The sequence below is a fragment of the Trichogramma pretiosum genome, unplaced genomic scaffold, assembly GCF_000599845.2.
Source record: "Trichogramma pretiosum strain Unisexual culture from Peru unplaced genomic scaffold, Tpre_2.0 scaffold9, whole genome shotgun sequence".
NCBI lineage: Eukaryota > Metazoa > Arthropoda > Insecta > Hymenoptera > Trichogrammatidae > Trichogramma > Trichogramma pretiosum.
The window spans coordinates 1,990,129-2,006,095 of record NW_019641697.1 but is presented as its reverse complement, the minus strand read 5'-3'; the positions used below and the strand labels follow the sequence as shown (position 1 = coordinate 2,006,095).

The 15,967-nt window shown below is 36.8% G+C and overlaps 1 protein-coding gene across 1 annotated transcript in view; it reads left to right on the top strand.

The window, feature by feature from the left end:
* The first annotated feature begins 2,496 nt into the window (after positions 1-2,496).
* The window catches only part of LOC106651404 (matrix metalloproteinase-14-like), a 28,453-nt gene continuing 14,982 nt past the window's right edge, over positions 2,497-15,967 (top strand). Inside the window, exons 1-3 of the mRNA XM_014369882.2 lie at positions 2,497-2,805; positions 9,163-9,286; positions 10,357-10,464. Of these exons, the coding sequence (XP_014225368.1) occupies positions 2,704-2,805; positions 9,163-9,286; positions 10,357-10,464 (334 nt within the window). The 5' untranslated portion in view covers positions 2,497-2,703. The remainder of the gene's footprint in view (positions 2,806-9,162; positions 9,287-10,356; positions 10,465-15,967) is intronic.

Genomic DNA, 15,967 nt, shown 5'->3' with positions numbered 1-15,967 from the left:
GGGAATTCTGTTGAAATATTATTAACATTAATTCTAAGTTTTAGTACTCCTACAGCGATGACAGTGTTTTTCCCAAGTAGATTGCGGCTTCCATCTTTAATAACGTATATTTTAGTTGACAGGTTTTTCCCATTTAGTGAGATTTTTGTCTCAAACGATCCAATGATAGTCAATGATTTATTACTACCATGTGGCTTCAGAACTTGGTTTGGATTTTTTTTCTGATTAAAAGCTTGTACCTTTTGAGATTTCAAATATTCCCACGTTTTGTCTGTAGTTATATTGTGCTTACTACCTGAATCAATTAGCATTTGTATGATTACACCTCCAACTGAGCATTGAACTACTGAGTCGTCATCATCTAAGTGAAACACATAATCAACTTCTGTATTGTCTTTATTTTATATGTTCTGGCACTATGCTCTTGATTTGTTTTAAATTTGTTTTTGGTTCGTTTTGAACGACACTGCTCTCTGAAGTGGCCAACAAAATTGGCACCTTTTATCTATAGTTAGACATTTTTTGTCGTCTCTAAATGCTTTTTGCTGACACATGATCGTGTACAGTATTCGACTTTGGCTCGTTTTGAACGAGGATCTACTGAATGAATTTTGTTTATGATATTTTGATTATTTTCATGTGGTGACTTATTTGTAAAAATGTCTACCCCTAGGAAAAAATCGCGAAATTCTTGCAAAATTCTTGCAGGAATTTCGCGATTTTTTCCTATTTTTGCAGGAATGCGGGATTTCTGCAGAAATTCTTGCAGGAATTTCGCGATTTTTTCCTATGGGTATCTGTCTATTCACTGCCTCCAAGGAATTTGCTTTCTTGATTTTATCCAGTGTTATTTGATCGCCTTGAGTCAGAATTTTTTTCTCAAATCAACAGAGTAACATTTTTTTGTTATTTGGTCGATAATATTCTCGTCCTTATCCACAAATTGGCATTTTCAGCTTGGTCACGTAATCGAACCAGAAATCGCTCAAATTTTTCACCGTTTTCTTGACTCAACTTTCGAAAAATATGACGTTCGTAAACTTTGCTTCGTTTTGAAGCAAAATGATCGTCCAATTTACAAATCGCAATTGCATACACATCATTGTATTCTGTTTCGTCAACATTAGCACCTGGGATGTTATAAAATACTTCTTGTAAATTCAGATCTCCTATGTGTAAGAGACACACGCTCTTTTCTTGACAGATTTCTTAACATTTGAAGCCAAGAGAAATATGTTCAGAGATCTTTTCCACTTTTCCCATTGGACACTGACCCATGCAGGGTTTCCGTCGCAATTGACGCTCTCCAGCGTCACCGGCATTGAGGTTGTTGGATGCATTATCTGAAACATGATTCATTTGTAACTACTTGATCGTTACTTACCATTCAGCTATTATGCTGCGTGGCCCTTGCTTAAGTGCACAGCTTTATGCTACTTGGCCCTTCAGATACATTACAAAACATTTCTCATATTCAACGATTACGGTTTTGGTACGTTTCGTACTCTGTATGATTAGTCGCTTTTTGCGCGTTTTTAGTTGAGTTTATAACCTCTGATTTTTTCCCAACGATGAAAATCACATTTCCCGTTAGTTCTACGCGTTCTTACCTAGTTTGTCCTCGTCGCCAACAATCTCGTGCTTCACAAACTTATAGTTAGGACCAAGACGAATTTGTTTTACAAAGTATACTGTAACGATTCTTCATTTTTAAATGATTTATGTAACGTAAGTAATACTATTTTAGCATTTCGGCAATCCGAATTTTCTGAAAATTCCCTTATAAAAATGTCCTATAGGATCCCTCGAAATTTCTACTGGAGTCCTATAGGATCCTATAGGATTTATAATCATATAGGACTCCAGTAGGAATTTTACGGGATCCTATAAGAAATTTTTATAAGAGCTATGTAATACAAATCACTGAAATCATTTTGAAATCTTCGTACTTTCAATTTTATCAAAGAATTCATTTATTTGCAAAATTGATGCCAAATGAACACGGATTTATTAATTATTGTATTTCATTTACTAATGCTTATTTGAAGAACTGCACATAGATAACATATATCGATCGAAAACTTAATGAAAATGACGAAAAGAATTTTTTGATTATTCAAATTTATATTTGTTTGTATTAAAAAATTACTATTTAATTTATAAACAAGTTTGCAGAAACAAAATCGGCAGTTGAAATTTTACTTTAAAATCCTTCAATACTTTCTTTATCTCTAATACTGAAAAATTAATATGTATTATTAAAAATGTTACATTGAAAAATTTTGAATTCATCAACAGCTTAAATTTTCGAAAATTCTAAATAAATTAAATATTATTTGCATATAGATACTATAATTTTATAATAATAATTGATCGTTTTAATATATTTAAACATATAAAAACTAAATTCAAAAAACGATTCGAACTTGAAGTTTTTTAGATGACGCAGTTTATTACTCATTGTGGTGGGAGCATTTTATTACAGATGGTCAAAGCGTGACCGTGAGTCAGGGAATAAGTTTACCCAAATAAAAGTGTTATCTTTAATTGTTACAATGTTATTAATATCATTGTATTTTAATTTATTATAAAAAACGCTTTATGTATAAGCCACACCCGCGTTTAAAAATGTTTTTTGATTATCATTTAATCTTCTTAACATAATTTGAAAAAAATTAAGTTTTCTTGGAAGGTTTAAAGAAAATGAAGTTGTTTTGGTTATCGTCAAAATTATTACTTCTTGTGAACCTTTGTTTTTGTGGTATCCCAAGTGAAATTTCAGACTATCCTACGAATGAAGCAATCGTAAGATATCTGCTATTTATTATAATATCGTTAAAATACTTTATATGCTAAAAATGGAATATGTATATTAATTAAAAAATATAAAATAGTACCCTCGATATTTTTTTTCAGCCCTCATTTGATTATATACGCCAAATAGTGGCTATTAACTTCACCAATAATTTTTAATTAGCCTCAACAATCGTTTAGGACTATTTTTTGATATATCAATAATTTTTTAAGGTTTTTTCACTTGTTACAAATAATGAAAAATAAAACAACTTGAAAAATTTTTTTTTTTTCCTAAAATTTTAATCAAATTTTGTTCCAAATAAAATTAGAATTTAAAAGAAATAAAATTTATAATTGTGAATAAACTGGAAAGTGAAAAGTATTTAAAGTTGCTGTAAAGAAATCAGTAACTAAATTGGTTAGATTCATCTGAAAACTTAATTTCAATGGTGACTCATATTTATTCTACAACTACAAAACTAATTACGTTTTTATTCGAGGGTCAGATATTTGTATTTAATCACAAAAAATTGCAGATCGGATTATGTGTTTTTTTCATTCTAGTTGAAATGTATGCAATAAGCGCATAATCTTGTTAGAATTGTCTCGATTTTGGGTGCGGTTTCGGTTCATACTAGATCTGGCACAAGTTCTCGTGTCGATTATCAAGAGTAAGACTTACAACAAGTTATCGCACAATATCTTGGTCTAGATCTGGTACTAGATCTAGAGTTAGATCTAGAATCAGATCTAGAGCGATATTTTCACCTGGGTCAATTATATAATTTTACTAAACTAAATTTGATTATTAAGTGAGTTAATTTTTTTAGACATAAAGGATGTCAAGAAATTATTAAAAATTATAATGTTAATAATTATATTTTTTAAACGCATTAAAAATCCAAAATTTTTGCTGATGATTGATGCTAATTTATATCGGTTCGTACTTTTATGTGTAATGAACATTGTGTATATAACATAATAAATAAGTAATAGTAGAAAGAAAACTTTAGCCTCATAATTTGAAATATTAGTTTTGTAATAAGTAGAAGGTTGATGAAGAGAAAAACAAGAGGGGCGATTTTCACTCAAACTGATTGTAATTTATTATAGTTTCCTCAAGTCACAGAAATGTACTGTACAAAAATATAACCCTGACTCTGGTTAAGATCACTTGTAACTCTGAAAAACAACTTAGTTAAGAATTAACAATAAAAAAAGGCAAAAATAATCAAGTACGCGGAGGCACGTAGAAAAAGCTGCTTGCTAGTTAAACAGTGTCGCACGAGCGTCAAGCTAGTAGTGATAGCCACGGGCCCTTCGCACAGATAGCCGCGCCGCTGGTGCAGAGACGGCTTTATCGCGAAGTGCCGCCCTCTTTACAACGCCAAGGAGATCTCTACGATAATTATCTGCACATTTACAGTTTCAGTGCAATGACAAATACATTCACTATAAATCCCAACTGTGCCGTTAGTTTTAGGCTCTTGTGCTATAAAATATTGTACGCAACTTGTATGAGTAAACTATTTTAGCAAAACTTTCTGGCCTTTTGCTCGTGCTGCAACTCCTCATTTTGTAGAAAAAGCATATTCACACCCGTCGCATAATAGTAATTTACGATACGAGTGCCATAAGTAACACTTTTTGGCACGACGTAGTTTAGGGCCCGAGCGCAGCGATGGTCCTAATAGCTGGGCCGAAAAGTGTCTCTATTCGCTATCTGCGTCAGTCAAGGGAAGAAAGCGGGAAACGACCGAAGCCCTTTCGGCAAATCGTTTTTAGGAGTGTAATGACGTCGTTGGATCTCTTTTTCTTATGGCCTAGGCACTGCCCAATAACCAATAGCCTCTTAGATCACCTTCGAGTTATCTTGGTTATAAGTGTAGAGTTAAGCGTGCTAGAGCGGCGGCAGCGTGGGCATTATTGTCCTACTCGAGGATTATCGGCTGGTACAAGCACACCTGTCGGTAAGGAAGATAGTTGTTTGTGTTTACAACGTCAGGTGTTGTCAGTTGGCGGATGATATTATTGATGGGAACAACAATTATTCTGTGCATATTTTTTTTTTTTTTTTTTTATAGATAGAGAAATGCGTTACGCACCGTAAGGAGGTTTGAGTTGAAATCAACCCCGAACCTCCCCGTGTGTGGGACTCGCCCTCAACCGATTTGCGTCGGTGAGGGAATACCCACTAAAACTTTATCTGCCCAAGCGATGGAAGTGCTCGGACGCGGCTTTATTTCGTAGTGTTGTCTTAGATGGTGGGAGACCACGTTCTCCAAAAGATGTGCGCGAGATGATGTCAAGGCTACCCTATGCCTTCTCTTTGACCTGCAGAGTTAATACCTGTATAACCACTGATGTGCGTGGTCATTTTATTCCACCGGAGCCAATTCATGTACGAACCACGGAGAGCTCTAAACGTGATGGAATCCAAACATTTGCTCAATCCGAGTTTGCACAGACTCGCGGCGGAAGCAGCGGACCAGATATCCCGCCAGGAAATCGTGATCGAAGAGAACGAGATGTTATCGTTCTCGACCCCATACTCACTGGTGACCTGATGACGAATGTCAGGGGTATCATACTTGGCGACTTTCCGACGGTGCGAGTCGTCAAGGGACGATGAAGCGCTGATGACTTGCGCATCGATGACCTTGACAACCTGATCCTTTACAGCGACGATACCTGGCTTCCGCAAGCCCTCTCTGTTATGAAAGTGCGGCTCCTGCCGGACGCTCCATCCCAACTGCCGGAGGCTACTGACTGCGATATGGCAAATTGCATCGTGTCGCAGTATTCGGCCTCCATGAGTGCGGTGACAGCCCTGAATGACGTGAGCTGCGGTTTAAGTAGTACCACAGCCCGCTCGACACTCGATAGGCGGGCCACCGACTACGCGTCTGCCACGCGATGATGTTCGAACGGGAGTTGGGAGAGTATTGACCCGTACGTGATGGAATTGTACGTAGTCTCGTCCGGAGAGGGCCGCGCTGTTACGGTCTACCCACGAGTGGCTCGCACGAACACGAGCACACTCGGAGAGTTTCTTGCCATCATTCGCTTGATGAAGTAGCGAAGCCCAGTACTTGCCACGAGCCTCCTGGTCGATAAGGGGCCGCCCATGAAAGGACAGCGCCGTTTCGGCCCATCGGATTGAAGCCTGCACCGAGCGATGACAAAAGACACCTCTAACGGCGGCACAGGAAGACTCAGCCATATCCGAAAGCCTTGAATGAACCAAGGCCGGAATAGCTGTTCGGAAAGATGAAATTCCGAGTCCCCCGTCTAAACACTGTGCGTGGAACTGGAAGTATCCAATGGGATCATCTTTTGGTAGCCGTAACCACTTGCGAACCGCAGCGCGTACTTGCCGGTCAAGACTCTTAAGAGTTTGAAGATGGCATCTCGACAAGACTAACTGATGGTAAAATCGCGGCACGAGGAAGCAGCGTAAGATCTTTAAACGCTGCTGGGGCTTTAGAGGAGCCGAGGCGATGTTAGCCAACTCCCGAACTAAAGTACCCCCGGGCTTCCGGATACCAAGGGGAGAAAAATGCACCCCAAGGTATCTAAAGCGCTCGGAGACTGTAAAGCGTTAGCTTATATGAAGTTCTACTGTTTTTCAAACATATTTCTGTTAATATCCAAAATTTCAGAAAAATAATAGCACCATTAGATTCCTGGTTAAATGTTACTTTCATAATGATTGTCAACTCGAAAAGAATGACGGACAAATTATTGATAATATCGATTCGAGGAATAAATATCATGTCACGGTGAAGCGAGACTGTTTCACAGTTGCCGCGATACTGCTCAACTCGAGTGTTTGAATAATTTTACACTCATAGTTTTTAGTACAAGGTACGCCTATTCTCTCCGAAAAACGCTTTTTTCTGCCACACCGCAGCACCAGCAGTTAAGGTAAATATTGTTTTTTTTTTCAAGGTTATTTAAAGGGCGTTGTAGACGCAAATAAAACCCTAATTTAACCTAAAATTGAGTTCAAGTAAAGGCTTTTTTTCTCATTGTACCGCCTCCTTAATGGTCTTAAAAAAAAAAAAAACAAATACATAGTCGAACGTGAAATTTTTTGCTCTTTTCAAATCTGTTATAAAAAATGGAGGTCACCGCGCGAATAATCGATTTTTGGTTCACCCTAGCGTATAGGTTATGTTCAAAGTCAAATAAAAGGTCACCATTGAAAAGAGCGTAAAATTTTACGTAAAAATATGTATTTTATTATTTTTTTAAGGTCATTTTGGAGGCAGTACAATTAGAAAAAAAGCCCTTACTCGAACTTAATTTTAGGTTAAATTGGGGTTTTATTTGCGTCTACAACGCCCTTAAAATGACCTTGAAAAAAAAAAATAAAATACATGTTTCAACGTAAAATTTTGTGCTCTTTTCAAATCTGCAATAAAAAATGAGGGTTCTATTCGAAAAATCGATTTTTGGGTCACTGGAGCTTGAAGGTTATGTTCAAGGTCAAATTCAAGGTCACCATTGGATTTCTTATCAAAAAATACGTCGGATATGGGGTTTTTGATTTTTTTCCTACGCTTATTCAGCGAAATTTCCAGGTGTATCCATACTTTTGCCGCACCCTGTATATAAAATGTTCGTCACAATGTTCGTCATGCTTTCAGAGGCAATGAACATTCTAATCTTGCCTCTGATGAAATGATTCCTATTACCAACTCTACTATAAAGCACATGAAAGAGAATAATGAACTAACCAACAATTCCTGAGTTATTGTGCCTTAAGGGGCTATTCTACTTTATCCATTTCAAAAAATCGATTTTTTTTTTATTTCATTTTTCGAAAGTAAATGTCTTTGAAAATATTGTGTCAAAATTTCAGAATGATCAAAGCCTTCTAAGTATACTCTTTGCAACGGCACGCATCTCTTAGTGCGCGTGTACGCTTGTACCAGTATAATACGCCTGGCAGCTACACCTCTTTTTTCGAATCTTGGCTCATTATATACATATAATCAGATGTTGTAACGTACTGTATAGGCTTATTATAAGCGCTGAGCACGTGCTTGTAGATGATTTTGAACTTTAATCAAAGTTTAGCTGCAAAGATGTTTAGGTGGCCACACGCAAAATAATAACGAGAGCTTCAACCATTGCGTGTGGATGATGGCACCAAAACATATTTTTTCCGGTGGTGTAATTGTTGAAATTGCAACCCACATAGTTGCTTGTATCTTCAATGAAGGATTTTGCACCGTGCTAAAAATGATGGATGAGCTAAACTTAAAAATCAGAGCCTATGCCTCTACTTACGCTTAGAAGCGCGACGAGCAGCGCATACGTTTAGCGAACCGCCGTAGCACTGACTTGTCTCAGAAAGATAGAGCAAGCCGCAGAGACACCAGAATGTATGAAAATCAATTTCATGAAGAATCTGAAGGTCGTCTGTATGGCGCCGGTATCGCTGATTAATCGTAAGTATCAAATTTTTAACTATTCGAAAAAAAAACTTTGAACGCATTTTTCTCAAAATGATGTTTTTCGATATGGTCCCAGTGATTTCTCAAAAACTACTGGATCGATTCGTCTGAAATTTTAAACACTTATTTGTTACATATATACGTATGGTTGGAACCAAAATTTTGTCAAAATTCAAATTTTTTCTATTTTTTTATAAGGAAAAACCGAGAAAAAAAAGGTCGTTTTTTATTCCATTTGCTCAAACGGCCGCCATTTTGTTATTTTTGACCCAAAAATGAAAATTTTGGTCCCAACTATAGCCAACCATGCACTGAATAAAAGGCTTTTTTCATTTTGTGTTTCAGATGTTTCATTATTGCTGAATCAGTAGGACAGTGCGCACCTGTTTTTTTTCGTGCCTGCACACATGACTGCATTATACACATATATGTATAGTAAAACTAATAAAAAAAATTTTTTTATATACTTCAATACTACCTTTATCAACCCCAAAAAGATTTAGAATGATACCTGTCATAGATTGCTTAAAAAAAAATTTGCGGAAAATATCTTTTTTTATGGCCGACAAAGTAGAATAGCCCCTTAATTTGGCAGAGTCAAAATGATCGGTATATCAAGGCCAACTAAACGAAATAATTGTTTACCGACAACTATTTACGTTACACTTATTTGTAAGAACGTGACGACAAATGATATTAATTAATACCGGGTGCTTAGTTTTATTAATTTTATTGCGGTAAATCGACTTCTGATTTTTTCAGACGATCTTTATTGATGAAGGTGATTTACGAGCGTCACTTCATACACGAGTATTATATTCACATCTAAAATTCAATAGCATGCATTTATGACAATGTATTCTACTTGAAGTATAATTTAAAATCTTTTGTCATGTTTCAGAATTATTTATCTCGCTATGGATATTTATCGTCAGCTACTTCTGTTAGTGGTGGCTTAATAGCTAAGGATACCATAAACCAAGCTATCATCGATTTTCAGTCGTTTGCTGGAATTAAAGTAACAGGTAATGTATCAATATACACTGCCCGTCAATTACTTTTGCCATACCTGAGCGAAAAATGAGTAAACTTCAAAGTATCGTAGCTCAGTCAAAAAAGTCGGTCGGATCGAAATTTGGGATACGCCATTCGAAAGGTTTTTGCAAGTACTTTAAAGCTATATAAATTGTTTTTGACAACGGGTACCTCGAAAACGACCTTTTTGTTCATTCGCGTGTACACAGCGTTCAAGGGGATGTGGAAAAAAACTTTATATACAAAGAAGGTTGGTTTTTATGTGTACAATAAGAAGCAATAGTTACGATCAGTTTTTGAAAAGTTTTTTTTCGATTTTTCATGCGTTAATCCACTAACGCTCAAAGTGACGAAATTTTTTGTTTGCGATCGAAACGATATTTTTTCATGTTTAAATACACATAATTTTATGTAAAATTGAATTTCCCTTTCAGAATCCAGGCTTGAATTTGAGATTCAATGCTGAGTTAAAAAGTTACTACCCGAAAATCGCCAGCAGATTCCGTGTAGATTCTGCTTGGAAAGTACATAGATTCCACGTAGAAAGTGCACATATTCCATGTGGGATCAACGTGGATTAAAACTTAATTCCACGTTCATGTACCTCTGCAAGGAATAATCGTAAAATCATAGCAGATTTTTACAAAAATGGTCCACACAGATTCCACATGGAATCTATGCGCTTTCCACGTGGAATTCATGAAATTTTCTCTGACTGGGATATGACCTGAAATAACTTTAAACAGTCAGAAATTATGTGACGTGGTAATTCACTCCTCTGTGTTTTCTTTCTACTAGTTAATTTTCGGAAATAATCGGTGAGTCTACTTACTCTTCGTCATGTGGTTTAATTAATCTTGCCACTCTTTAATAATTATCTCTGTATCACATTGCTGGCTTCTAATTGTGTCGCCAGTTGTATGATCTTCAGCTCTGATCGCCAATAAGTTGATCTAATGGTAGAGTGCTGGCAAAAACTTAGCTACAAAAGCTGAATTTAAATTCATTAATATAGATATTAATTCTAGTATCAGAAAATTATGTATATTACATTTTCTAGGTATTCTTGACGATGAAACTGCATTGTACATGTCAATGCCAAGATGTGGCGTGAAAGATAAAATTGTTCGAACTTCTGGACATGTACACAAGCGTTATGCTCTTCAAGGTAAAATTTAAAAGTATTTTCTCTTATAAAGTGATTATTTCAAGAACAATGTTGCTTTTGAAAAATAAGAACGATGTTTTTTTAACCTTTTAAATAATTTTCGTTGTTTATTTTCTTTAGTAACATATTAATATAAATAAGCAATGTTTTCATTTTCGGTGAGTTTTGTGGAAAGAACGGGAGGGGAGGGTCCATAGATCTATTACAAAATTGACTGTCTTTTGACAAAATAAAAATAGCCTTCAGTAAAAAATCCGGAATTGTTACATATGCAATAATTTGCAACAAATGAAATAATAAAACTGTATACTTGACAAATTTAACACAACTGTAGATAATTAAACATGTGCTATAAAATTGAATGAAATCAATACAATTAGATTTCATTCTGTTATCGTATTTTCATGGATGAAGATTCGTCATCCACTTGTCAAGTTTTTTTTTAAATAAAGAAAAGATACATAACAGGCTATAGTTATAAAGAAGATTTTACATAATTGGCTAACATGCTAATTAAATTTTGATTTATAAGTTATAAATTACAAATATATCTTAAGTAAAAAAGTCCAGTTAGCGCTATAACTAGTTTTTACCTACAAACATTTTACTATATGTATGGGTCAAAATAATACTTTTTTACAAAACCGTGCGCACGTATGTCACCGATCTTGACGCGCTTTTGGTATGTTATAGTACATGGTATAAAGGTCCCAAAAAAAAATTTTTAGACCCCCTCCCCCCTCCTACCCCCCACTTCCGGTATAAACGTCCATTTTCGATCTATATTTTTTCTGAGGACTTGAAGCAAGTAAAAAATCTGAAAAAATTCATAAAAATACTTTTCCACAATCCAAACAACCTTGAATTTTTTCAGATTTTTTGAGTGCTTCAGGCCTTCAGATAAAATCATTGAAAATTTCAAAAATCGAGATACGGCGGTATGAGCCGATGTAGTACTCGAAAATTTTTTCAGTTATTTTTCGCATTAAAAAACATAACCTCAATTTTTTTCAGATTTTTTCAGATTACCTAACGCACCTTTTGAAGCCAAAAACCGATTTTTTTGACGAAAATAATTTTTTTAGGACAGTACGGAGCCTCGAATAATCTGAAAAAAAATTTTTCTTGTTTTTTTCATCAAAATACGTAATCTCAAATTTTTTCAGATTTTTTAATTGAAGGCGATAGCTTCTAGGGCCGAAAAACGCTATTTTTAACAAAAAATGGTTCCTAGAACCCGATGGTTCCGGTAAAAAAATTTGAAAATATTTTTTTTGAATTCCTTGTCAAATTTTAATAAATTTTGACCGTTTCAAAAGTTCGATTGAAGCTTCCTAGCTCATTTTAGAGCATCAAACGAGTTTTATCATTCCTTAATGTCTTCGGAAACGTCTTCAGATATTTTGCACTAATCTTTGTCCTGCTCTAAAATGAGCTAGGAAGCTTCAATCGAACTTTTGAAACGGTCAAAATTTATTAAAATTTGACAAGGAATTCAAAAAAAATATTTTCAAATTTTTTCACCGGAACCATCGCGTTCTAGGAACCATTTTTTGTTAAAAATAGCATTTTTCGGCTTTAGAAGCTATCGCCTTCAATTAAAAAATCTGAAAAAATTTGAGATTACGTATTTTGATGAAAAAAACAAGAAAAAATTTTTTTCAGATTTTTCGAGGCTCCGTACTATCCTAAAAAAATTATTTTCGTCAAAAAAATCGGTTTTTGGCTTCAAAAGGTGCGTTAGGTAATCTGAAAAAATCTGAAAAAAATTGAGGTTCTGTTTTTTAATGCGAAAAATAACTGAAAAAATTTCCGAGTACTACATCGGCTCATACCGCCGTATCTCGATTTTAGAAATTTTCAATCATTTTATCTGAAGGCCTGAAGCACTCAAAAAATCTGAAAAAATTCAAGGTTGTTTGGATTGTGGAAAAGTATTTTTATGAATTTTTTCAGATTTTTTACTTGCTTCATGTCCTCCAAAAAAATATAGATCGAAAATGGACGTTTATACCGGAAGTGGGGGGTAGGAGGGGGGAGGGGGTCTAAAAATTTTTTTTTGGGACCTTTTTACCATGTACTATAACATACCAAAAGCGCGTCAAGATCGGTGACATACGTGCGCACGGTTTTCTAAAAAAGTATTATTTTGACCCATATGTATAATCAATGTTGTTCAATTAGTATGCAGTGTTGCAAGCTTGCAGGCATTGACTTTGTTATTTTCTAGTTATATACTTATGCAAGCTCGCGTGTAACTGAGTTCAATTCGATAATTTATAACGTTCTTTATTTATGCATTTAAAAATAAAGATACTATTTATATTATTAATCATAATAATATAATAAGCTTGCAACAGCTCCAAACTCTACGTACTCATACCGTATCTGATCTATTGTCGCTACTCCGATTCTCGCACAGAAACCGACACACACACACACACGCGCGCGCGCGCGCGTCTACAACTAGGCCGCACGATAGGACTGAATTTTTACTTGCTGATGACTCAAACGTGCACTTTTATATTATATAAAAGTCACGCTTCTCGCAACGAGACAGCACAAGCTCTTAGAGCGCGCTTACAATTGCCTCTCTGGTGTCGCTCTGCATAACTTTGAGCCCAACTCCGTGAGTGAACAGATCGATGAAAACGATTAGCCATTCATTCTTACTACCGCTGGGTGGTAACTCCACAAGTTCACAGGCAACCAAGGCCCGAGGTCACTCGATAATCAGCGCTTTCAGTTGGTTCGCTCTCTGGCAGTTTGGTTTATATCCAATGCTGGGTCATCCTCGTGCCATATTGCCGAGAATGTTGCAACGATAACAGCGACGTATGGGACTCTCCTTGGCCGATGATCGATCTCGAGCTTCACTTCTGGCCCGCGCCCATAAAACGTCTGTAATTCAAGTATCCCGCTTCCTCGCATCCCATCGATTAACTTTCGATCAGTTCGATGCTACTTCAAGGTAGCATCTTCTTGATCTACGTTTCCAACGCATCTCATTAGACCGAATTCTAAAATCTCAGCGTGTAGCACCGAAAGCTGAAGTCTTATCGTGTTGCACCGAACTCTTAAATTTCATCGTGTAACACCGAAAGCTGGAATCGAATCTTGTAGCACCGAAAGCTGAAATCGCATTTTGTTGCACTGAGTTCTGAGCTTTCATTGTCAAGAAACCGTTTCTAATCGTCATGTTTTTGTGCGCGTCTATGGACATGCATCGTATGAATAGCAGACGTCGATATGCTGTCCCTCGGAGAAAGCTTCTTATACACGATTCACTAAAATACTTAGTTTGTCAATACAGGACTTTCCTTTTCTAAAACCAACTCTGATAGTAGGATTTGGTTTTCGACATACCAGAGAACCCTATTATCGATTATTTTTTCAAACACTTTAAGAAAGCACGACGATAGAGCGATAGGTCTCGCTTTGCAATTGTTGTTGACTTTAGGTATGAATGTTATTAGGTATTACTCCAGGTCTGTGAGAATACTCCTGTATGCAGACAATTACTATAGACATCTGATAGCGTTCTTAGTAAAAATTCTGGAAGACTGCAAATTATCTCATATCTCATTTCATCTATCCGGGGTGCGGATGTTACTTTTACAGCGTCTAAGACTAAGGTTAATTCTTCAAAACTGATGAGATCTGTTTGAAATACTTTGTTTCTATTTATCAAAACACTGTATTGTTGCAAGTAGAAAGTGTTAACCCGTTTGTCCGTCTGTGAGCCTAGCTCTATGAAAGTATTTTCAGCATCTATAAAAAATTGCCTATTTCCGTTCTGGAAGTTTTTTCTGTTCAGACCATTCTTGAATATTTTTATCTTGTTCAAAACCCTTGATATCGGAGTGAACTTTGAGAGTGATTGGTAGAAGTTTTGGAAGGTTTTTTTTTTTAATAATTTTCAATTTTCTTTTCGTTTCCGCACAAATTGTCTTATAGTTTATGAATTTTTCTAAGTTGCACCGATATTTGAGGGATTTGTATGGTGCAGTTCTTACTCTTATCAGCCGATTGCATTTATCGTTCTACCACACATTTCTGTTCCGTGTTGGTCCGTTATCAGTTCTTCTAGTTGCACCGATTTTCGAGCGTCTACCATTCTGACATCCTTCACTATTCCGAGCAAAGCAGTTGTGCGATTTAGAGGGCATTTCCATACCTGTCTCTACCGCCCGTTGTATGTGGCCGACAAAAAAAGCTCCATCTGTCCATGTGACTTCGATTCAGGAACTCGCTATTGCCAAATAGTTAAGGCGATTCATTTAAAATATTGTAGAGTTATCCCAATTCATCTTGCGCAAGGCTTACACCTACATTTCACAGATACAAAGTTATCAATTAAGTCATTTACGAATACAAATATATTATAAATATATAAATTGTAACGGTTCCCGCGACCGCTACAATATTCATAGGGTGATCCTAGGTGATGCGCAACCTCGCGCTGGTCGCCGGCTAGCTCAGTACTCGGTGCGACAATTCGCACCGACCGCGGCGGCGTCGTGGTCCAACCTAGGAAGAAATAACGGGAAAGGTTTTGCCGAAATAACAATTCGCGAATTAACATAGTATTTAAGAAATGAATTATTATTAAGTTTCAAGTTCTGGATCGATAATTACAGCGCACGCAGCAGCGCAATCGCGGACATACATTTCTCACACACCGGAATCGCAATTGCACATGTTCAGAGAGGTCTGGGTACTCAAGTGGTACTTACAGTTCGTTGCGTACTTCGTCGTCGCCTTGGTCAGTTCGGCCCTATCGCACCGTCCGTGCTGCTGCACTCACGCACGCGGTATGCAGAATTGAGCGGCAATCCTTTGCCGCGTACAAATGAACTACGTGAAGATCCGGCACGCGACACCGTTTCACGTGTCCCGACAATCAAGCCCGTTCGAAGGCGTACACGCGAGTCCAAGTCGTACGTATCGCACGCACCCGTGACATTCGGCGCTACTCGTTCAAGCTAGTCCAGGTCGTGCATCAGGGTATACGCAATCGCGACGTACGGTGCGATAAAACTTACACCGGACGCAACTTCTCGCGATTTCGGGACCACGTTGATGTGGTCGTCCCAGCGTCCGAAAACGATTTCGCCGCGCTGCTCACAGTCGAGCGGCTTGCAGGAGTGAATCGATCAGGTGACCAATTTGTCACACCTGCTCCAAAATATTCGATGGTATCATGCGGTTCGCGATACGCAGTATCCCCACTCACACATACTCGCACACTTGCGTCTCGTTGCCACTGTTGCGTGGAATAACATCAATAAAATGGTATATTTCACAATAGTTTGGCTGAGCCGGTGAGAGAGCTGTGACGACGTAACGCGACCGTCACAAAATATATTTTTATATTCATAAGGATTTACGAATTTACGCATATTGTCGACGATAAGTAGCTGGTGTATGCTTTACCGGGAGTACTGTAACGCGAAATGTGATCAGCTAAAAAAGAATCGTGCATAGACAATAATTCTAAAGA